At 40.8% G+C, this 9,244-nt stretch overlaps 1 protein-coding gene across 5 annotated transcripts in view; it reads right to left on the bottom strand.

Moving 5' to 3' along the window:
* Positions 1–8,945, bottom strand: part of U2SURP (U2 snRNP associated SURP domain containing) — a 53,445-nt gene extending 44,500 nt beyond the window's left edge. For 2 of the 5 annotated variants that reach the window (XM_027544173.1, XM_027544183.1), the window contains exon 1: positions 8,801–8,906. In XM_027544173.1, the coding sequence (XP_027399974.1) occupies positions 8,801–8,845 (45 nt within the window). In that variant the 5' untranslated portion in view covers positions 8,846–8,906. Of the gene's footprint in view, positions 1–8,800 lie in introns of all 5 variants that reach the window. The other 3 variants (XM_027544159.1, XM_027544169.1, XM_027544197.1) reach the window with 3 other exon arrangements.
* Between the last annotated feature and the right edge of the window lie 299 nt (positions 8,946–9,244).

Raw genomic sequence — 9,244 nt, forward strand, 5'->3', positions numbered from 1 at the left:
CAAACAAGATTCCTAAGGGTCCACACAGTACTTTTTTACACACATATCTTGTAGAAACATATGGCTCTGAACAGCTGATAGATTTTCATACTGAATTAATTTATTCCTCCACTGTACTGGACTGAGGCACAACCAGCCCAGGACAAGCAAGCACTGAGCCACTTCCCATCTCCACTCTTTCTACCCACCTTTTTTCTGTCCCTAACTTTTATTTTGTCTCTATTTCACTTCCTTCTCCCTGCTAACCTTTCCTAAAAGGCAAGATATATGGGAGAAATTTTTTTTATATTTAAATTTAACCCTGGGAAACATACTTTGAATCACAGTTTGAAATGTGCCTAGACACTTAAAAATCCAAGAATAAATAACTCCTCATAAAAAAGAAAAGTTCAGTCAAGAGACTGAATTGAACAGAAAAAAACATTGTTGCTCTTTGTTAAGCTACTAGGTAACAAAAATAACACCCTAGTCATAATAGCAAGAAAACACATGAAACACCTAGAAATCAACTAAAGAAATAACTCACTATTAAGACAAAGTCAACTATACCTAAATTTATTTTTGTATTTAATGCAATTTCATTCCATAGCTCAAAATCCTAAAGAGAAGTCTTTGCAAGGGACAAGGGGGATTGCCAAAAATAATTCTGAAGTTTGCCCAGAAGAATAAACATGAAAGAGTAGCTGCGAAAGTGCTAACATTTTTTCTTTATGCCACCACATCCAAATCATCATTTCTAGGATTTAAAAATAACAGCATAGCGTAGGACGGACGATGCATCAGCTGATTAACCCAAGATGGCACTGGACAATATTTACTGCAAACCAAACATTCTCCAGTATAACCAGCTGCAGCTACAGAGCATTCAGAATAAAACTTTTTTAGGCTTGAGAAGAGTTAAAGAGATGAAAGAGTAGTGAATAAAAAATTTAAAGGAATAACTAATTTCTTGAGCTAATGGTGCAGGTAAACAGTAAATGTAACACTACTTTTGAAGCCATGTCTCTGCCTCTACTTAACCTGGAACAGTACTATATTATTTGTCTTGGGTCTGGGTTTTATGTCTTTGCTGAAGAACACCAAATTAGTGATGTTTAATGAGCTTCTGCAGTGCACAGCACAATTCCTCATCCAAGTGAAAAGACCCAAAAGCAAGAAACAAAGGGGGAAAATAAGGGAGATTTGAGGCAATAAAGAAGCAGACACAAGAAAAATTTATCTCAAGATAGAGAAGCAAATATGTAATACAAATGTGGGGAAGGACAGCAAAAAAAAACCTTTTTTTAATAATTCTGACGGCTGCTGAGGAGAGAGATGAAGCCAACTAAACTTCAAAGTAAAACTTTTTTCTGACTGCTCCTACCTTTACTTCAATTGAAAAACCCCCACATCTGAGTTTTTCAAATTACCAAGCTACCCACAGCAACACTGCTCCAGTATTTCCACTCTGCCTGATCAGTTCTCCTATCCCATTTGTCTCCTTCCTCCTCATACCCTCTATACCATCAACTCACATCTCTGAAAGCTTAACAATCACTCCCAAAGGAAGCACATCAACACTTCTATTGTACCAAAATGAACCCCAATTTCTTATTTTCAACCTTGGTGCTTCTCCTGGGTTCCAATCTGTTCTTAAACTTCCTGGACATCTTCACCTGAATGTCTCCAAGTTCCTCAAATCCAGCATGTATAAAATTCCTCCCAAACTAGCTTCTCCTGTTGACCTGATTTCTGTCACTGAATGCTAATTCTCAGTCATAATCTGGAAGTAGTAACATCTGGAATCAGACTTCCTGTTTTTAGCACTTACCAGCAGCTTTGTAACCTCAGTTCTTTCATCTATAAAGCTGACTGTGGTGTTGGAAGGACAAAGACAGGTGAAGCACTAAGAACAGCACTAGGCCCATGAAAGTGTTCAATGAGTGTTAGCCAGCAGGATTATACCAGGGTCGTCCTCGACTCCTTCCTCACCCCCCATAATCAACTGAGTCACATTCTGTTTATCCCACCTCTACTAAAACTCTTCTCCGGGACCCTTTTTTCTAAAGATACTACTATGGTTCAGATCTTCCCTATATTCAACCCATTTACTGGCAACCACTTACTGGTACTGTGTCATGCATTAGAGATATAAAGTAAAATAAGACATAGCTCTTGCCCTTAGGAGCTAATAAAAAAGACAAGTGAAACAGTGCGGCTACACTACAAGAGCACAGAGAACAAGCAAATCTCAGCGGGAATGGAGACAATGTCAGCAAAGCTTCCCAGAGAGTATTTGAGGTGTGATTTTTGGAGCAATCTTTAATATTTATCAACAGCACTGCAAAAATCTTCAAACTATTCTCCTCACTCCCAAATTCTTCTTAAATTGTCTCCAGTATAGTTTTCCTAAAGGTCTTTCTTGTCTTGAATTTTCTATGACTGTCTTATTCCATAGGTTTCAAAGCCTCCACAATTTAGCTCAAACTAACCTTTTCATCTCAGAAACTTTTATTTCCTATTCCAGAGCCTTATAAATTGGCTAAAACAGACCATTTAGCAATCCATTTCCAAATGATTTTTATTTTCTTTACTTCACCCATCTCTTTTGATACCTGTGTCTACCCTTCAAAAGTCTGCCCATTGTTCTCAAGACTCAATCAAATGCCTCCATTCCTGAAGCCTCCCTCAACCCCAGCCTCCATTCAGCTGTCATTTCTTTCTCTAAACTTTTAGATGCTTCGGATAGCTCTGCCTTGAACTATTATACGTTGACTCTCTTCTTCCACTAGACAGCTTGCTCCCCAAAACTGAAGTCATCTTATTCAACGTTTTATTTCTCAGAGTTAAACACAACATCTGGCAAGTGACACAGTCTCAATACACTTGCTGATTCAGCTGGCTGGAACAAGTACCTACCCAACAAAATGATATTCCATAATATCAATATATACTAAGCTGCCCACTCACCAACAAGGAGCAACTGCCTAGCTGAATACCACTCTCCAAGACAAACCAAAGTCCACCTCTCAAAAAACTTCATAAACTCACTGAGACAAGCACTATTTAATAATGTTAAATAACAAGCCTGAAACTATCCTTAAAATTACATCCAAAATACATGAAACATTTTAAGTACATTTTGAATGATCTGCATTTAATCTAAAATGAGGGAAAATCTAGTGAAAAAACACTGACTGCTCAAGGAAGAGACATCTGACAGTACCAAACAGCCTCAAGTGCTTTTGGCAAATGCATCTTCCTTTAAAAAAAAAAAATTTCCGCAAAATATCCAGCAAGTGGCTGATATGCAATAAGCTGTTAAAGCTACTTAGTATAAGATGCAAATTATTTGCAATATTAGTATTTTTGAGTTTAATATCCTATAGGAACTTTTTTGCTTGTTTCTCCAAAAATGATGCTCTTTGTGAAAAAGGAACAGAGAGGCAGAAGTCTTCAACTTGCATGGCAAATGAATGTTTCCGTCGATTTGTTTTCCAGTCAAAACAAAGCTTCAGGAATTAAAAAAATCAATCCAATAAGACAGATATTTTAAAAACACGTATCAGTAGTCATATTCAAGAACCAATGCTACAAATACTCAAATTTCTAAAAGGCACTAATCAAAAAAACAAAAGCTCCTAATTCCTCTCTCCACCTCAAAACAGCCCTCCACATAGAAAACTGATCAGCTTATATTTTAAGATAAGGTGTATATCTTACAGTTTCAATCATATCACAATGAAGACTCAGTTTAAAACTGGCAAACAGGCTAATTTCTCAAGGTTTGTGTACAAGTTTGAAGTTTTTGGTCATATTTACTTCTTATATATCTTTGTGAAAGTGAAGTTGCTCAGTCGTGTCCGACTCTTTGTGACCCCGTGGACTGTAGCCCACCAAGCTCCTCCGTCCATGGGATTCTCCAGGCAAGAATACTGGAGTGGATCGCCATTTCCTTCTCCAGGGGATCTTCCCAACCCAGGGATTGAACCCAGGTCTCCCGCATTGCAGGCAGACACTTTAACCTCTGAGCTACCACGGAATGTTGCTACATATCTTTAGGTACCACCAAAAAAAAAGTACACAGGCAATAATACATACCTAAGGATCACAAGCTATGAATGGATCCTCATCATACATTATTTCATGCAAATCAAAGAAATATTTTCACTAATCAGCAGTCCATCAAAATACTGATAGTTCCCACACCAATTTAGAACTGAGCATCCAAGGAAGCCAACAGCATTTTATACTTTGCTCATTTACCTCTCTAACCCAAGTTTTGACAATATGGGAAAAAAATAATGCACTGTCAGAGTAAAGTCATAGGGCACACAATTCCACTATACTTGCAGTATTACCAGCACAGGAGATGCAGAGGGAACAAGGATACCACATTCTCTTCATATCCTGATTGTGCTGAGCAAACAACTCTTAAAATCAAAAATTTTATGAACTAATTTTTATAAACTAAATTCTAAGGAAATATGCTTAATATTTTTCTAAGCAAACAATTATAGACGCTTTGCCTCTCCTCCCAAAATCAAGGCTACAACATGGCACCAAGACTCCTCTCCCCCAAAGCATTATTTTAGTCTGGTGATACAGGAATAAATACACAGGAAATTCTTAGCTAATTCCTAAAACCTTTGCCAGACTTTAAAATGTAAGCAGAGCAAAATTCCACAGAAAACAAAGGACATGGGGTTTCTTCATTAGGACAACTACACACAAAGGTTAAATCATTTGACCAAACACCCTTACGGAGAAGGCAACGGCACCCGACTCCAGTACTCTTGCCTGGAAAATCCCATGGACAGAGGAGCCTGGTAGGCTGCAGTCCATGGGGTCACTAAGAGTCAGACACAACTGAGCAACTTCTTTCACTTTTCCCTTTCATGCACTGGAGAAGGAAATGGCAACCCACTCCAGTGTTCTTGCCTGGAGAATCTCAGGGATGGGGGAGGCTGGTGGGCTGCTGTCTATGGGGTCACACAACTGAAGCGACACAGCAGCAGCATACACCCTTAATGTAATTTTTAAAGCTAAAAGAAACTGTGCTGCTCCTGCTCAGTTGCTCAATCACGGCCAACCATGCGACCTTATGGATGCAGGCTCCTTAGTCTGTGAGATTCTCCAGGCAAGAATACTGGAGTGGACTGCCATTTCCTCCTCCAGGGGATCTCCCAGGGTTCAAACCTGCATCTCTTGTGTCTTGTGCATTGGCAGGAGGATTCTTTACCACCAGCACCACCTGGGAAGTCCAAAAGAAACTATAGAGAATATCTATTTAATCTCTTTTTGTATTTAGGACAGGTCAAATAATTTCACCATTGTCAATAGCAAAAATTCCTGTCATACATTATATTTTTAAAATGTATTTGACTGAGGTATAACTGACATACAACACTGCATGAGTTTCAGGTATACAATATGATTCATTATTTGTATGTTGTTGTTTAGTTGCTATAAGTCATGTCCAACTTTTTGACCTCCTCTGTCCATGAGATTTTCCAGGCAAGAATACCGGAGTGGGTTGCCATTTCCTCCTCCAGGGGATCTTCCTGACCCAGGGATTGAACCCAAGTCTCCTGCATTGGCAGGTGGATTCTTTACCATTGAGCCACCAGGGAAGCCCCAGTATTTGTATACATTGCAAAAAGATCACCACAGTAAGTCTAGTTAATAGCCATTATCAAACACAGTTAAGAGAATTTTTTTTTTCTTCCTGTGATGAGAACTTTTAAGATCTACTCTCTCAGCAGCTTTTAACTATGCAATACTTAAAACTGTTAACTATGGGCTTCCCCGGTGGTTCAGTGGTAAAAATCTGCCTGCCAATACAGGAGATGCAAAAGATCAGGGTTCATTCAATCCCCGGGTGGGGACGATCCCCCGGAGGAGGGCATGGCAACCCCCTGCAGTATTCTTGCCTGGAGAATCCCATAGACAGAGGAGCCTGGTGGGCTACAGCCCATGGAGTCTCAAAAGAGTGAGACAGAACTGAGAGCTCGCACACATTGTTAACTACAATCGCCATGCTGTACATTACATCCTCTTATGTATTTTTAAATTACTGTTTTTCTCAGAGTCTAGGAATATGATTGACAAGCCCGTATCAACAGGAATTTATGACCAAAGAATGAACATGAAACTGAAAAATCTGTTCACTCCATCTGTATGGTAGAACAGGTCACTCATCTGCACTCCCCAGAGGAAGGGAAATCAAACCAGAGATCAAAGACTAGAAATCCCAAATACTGCAGCATTAAACCAAAATCATCTTATATTCTCTCCAATAAATTCTGGACTTGGGTTAGAAATAAAAAGCAACAATCTGAGCTGTCATGATAACTGATGACAGATTCTAAATCTCAGGTTTAGAGTTTATCCTGACATTTTGAAAAGTACGTTTTGTTTCCTCTAAGAACAAAAGGGGAGAGGAAAGGAACCAAGGTTTTTAATGTACGTTATAGATATTCACTTATTTAATTCTTACATCCATCCTGTAGAAATGAGATTACATTCATATTACAAACAAGGAAATTTAAGGCTGAAAAAGTTAAGCAATTTGCCTTGATAGCACAAATGATTTATTATCAAGTCAGGATTTGAATCCAATTATCTTGTTAGCAAAATTTATAATCTCTCTACTACAACGTGCACCCTCCATATTAATGGAGCAAATCACATCAAGTCCTGAGATATTTTAATGACATCGGTAGAAAACCTCTTAACAGCATCAACTGATGATAATCTAAAGCAATACAGGGGACTTCCCTGGCAGTCCAGTGGTTAAGACTTCACTTCCAACAATGCAGGGGGTGAGGGTTCCATCCCTGGTCAGGGAGTTAAGATCCCACATGCCTGGCAGTCAAAAAACCAAAATATAAAATAAAAACAATATTGTAAACAATTCAATAAAGACTTTTAACATGGTCCACATTAAAAAAAAAAAGAAAAAAAATTTTAAAAAGCAATATAAACTGAAAAGGTTTATTACTGGAAAATCTAACAATTTACTTATAGGGAATAGCCACACACAACCATGAGAAGTACTATTAGAGAAGGAAGCCTGAACATACACATTAAAATGTTTTCAATATATCCAAAACCTCAAATAGAAATACTTAAAATATTACTTTGAAACAAAGTAATATTTTAAAACAAAGTAAAACAAAGTAAACAAAAATAATGAAGCTTATGCCGTGAATTTTATGGATACACTAGCTTTCCTGCGCAGGTGGCGCTAGTGGTAAAGAACCCACCTGCAATGTAGGAGACACAAGGGAGGCGGGTTCGATCCCTGGGTTGGTAAGATACCCTGGAGGAGAAAATGGCAACCCACTCCAGTATTATTTCCTGGAGAATCCCACGGACAGAGGAGCCTGGAGGGCTACGGTCCATAGGATCGCAGTGAGTCTGAGGCGACTCAGCACGCAAACAGCTTTCCTAACAGTTCCCTAACAGTAAGGAGGCCTGGGCTGGTTTTGTTAGAGTCGGCTGAGGAAGTGGGAAATCGTGTACTCAACTATTCCCCTCCTTACCAAGGGAAAAGGTACTGGGGAAGGAAGAAACAAACAAGAAATAAACCCCGCATGTAAAGTAGCCAAAACTAGCCCTCTACCATAGTTTCTACACAACTGAAGGATTTCTGGAAAATCCACTACCGGTAACGAACTAATTATAAACACCATTCACCAAACGGCATAAAGATTACAATTTAACAGAAACTGAGGAAGCAAGTATACAACAGGTTGCGTTTCCTAGAACAAACTGCACATACCAGACATGCTCCGTCTACCATAAACCTAACTTCCTAAAAACCTACTAACAATCATACACACTCTGTAAGATGTAACAGTCCTTAGAACCTTTAAGTATTACACAACTTCTCAGATCAGCATCAAAAAGCGTTTAACAACTACTTCAGGCAGGACCTATTACTTTTAATATCGTGTTGGAGATGAGAAATTCAAAGCAAAAAGTCGATTAAAGGACCCGTCCAAGATGGCAACTTAGAACCTGATGCTAATCACAACCTAACTAACGCTAAACTACTTCCACAGCCCAGTAGTTTCCACAATACATGCACACGGTTCCCTGTAAACTCAAAAGCAATTTAGTAATCTTAGGTGGCTTCCGAATCTATGGAAGTTCTCTTTCCAGAAGATGCGGAAGATCCGGAGTCCTGGGAAATGAGCCCTCCAAATATACTTCCTCTTACGTGAGGTAAAACCACGTGTAGAGCGTAGCGTTAACCTTGGCGATGCATCGCCGCAAAGGGGAACTGCACTTCCCACCCCGCGTCCCTTCACTATTGGTCCTCCCCTCACAACTGAGGGCCCTAAAGATTATTTATCCCCCGGAGGACGTGAGGGAAACGGGGGGAGGCCGGAAGCGTGTGAGATCCAAAGCCAAAGGAAAAGGAGGCAGACACTTAAGCTCAGGGAAGCGATTCCCGCCTCTCCTAGGCTCTGCCCGGCGGCCTGAAGAGCGCAACAAGCTGAAATACCCAGCCGCGTTTTCCGGGATTTAAGACCTCGATCTAAATCCCTGATTTCACTCCAGTGCTAAGCTCGGGCCAAAATACTCACGCCACCCGCTCTGGGCCCCCCAGTCTCGAGCCGAATCCAGGCTGGGACTAAGGGGAGACACCAGGCCTCTCAACCTGCGCACCACGGTCCGTCTGCGCCCCGGCCTACCGTCGCGACCAGAACACGGACCCCGACCCCAATCTCCTCCCGCTGGCCAGAAGCGTCTATAGTCCCCAGACAACAGTGATAGAGCCACTGACTTAAGAAGTCCTCTAAGAAATTACCTTTGAACTGGCCTTCTGAGAGCCGCCTGGCGTTTTGTCCGCCATCTTGAGCTTTGCCCCTCCTTCGGCGGCGGCAGCAGCACGGGCGAGTCGAGCACCGAAAGGCCGGATCACAGCAGAGCCCGCCAGAGGCGCCTACAAGGCTGAATAGTCAACTGCCGACTTGAGGAATTCAAAGAGAGCGGCGCCACGTGACTTCCGGTGTTGAGCATTTCCTGGGCCCGCCCACAAAATACTTGGGGGCGTCTCTGTGGCGGGTTTTGTTATTGGGCCGGAGAATTTAGTGAATTTTTTTGTACTGTCTTTCGGGGCCGGTTGTTACTTCACTGTTTTTCCAGCCCCAACCCTAGATAGGTGCTGGGCGGGGAAGGAAAGAATTCTTAAAGAAGAAATGAATGATCAGCTGGGGAGGAGCTTTTACTTCAACTCAGAAAATAAATCTGG

The sequence above is a fragment of the Bos indicus x Bos taurus genome, chromosome 1 (genome assembly GCF_003369695.1).
Source record: "Bos indicus x Bos taurus breed Angus x Brahman F1 hybrid chromosome 1, Bos_hybrid_MaternalHap_v2.0, whole genome shotgun sequence".
NCBI classification, from domain to species: Eukaryota; Metazoa; Chordata; class Mammalia; order Artiodactyla; family Bovidae; genus Bos; species Bos indicus x Bos taurus.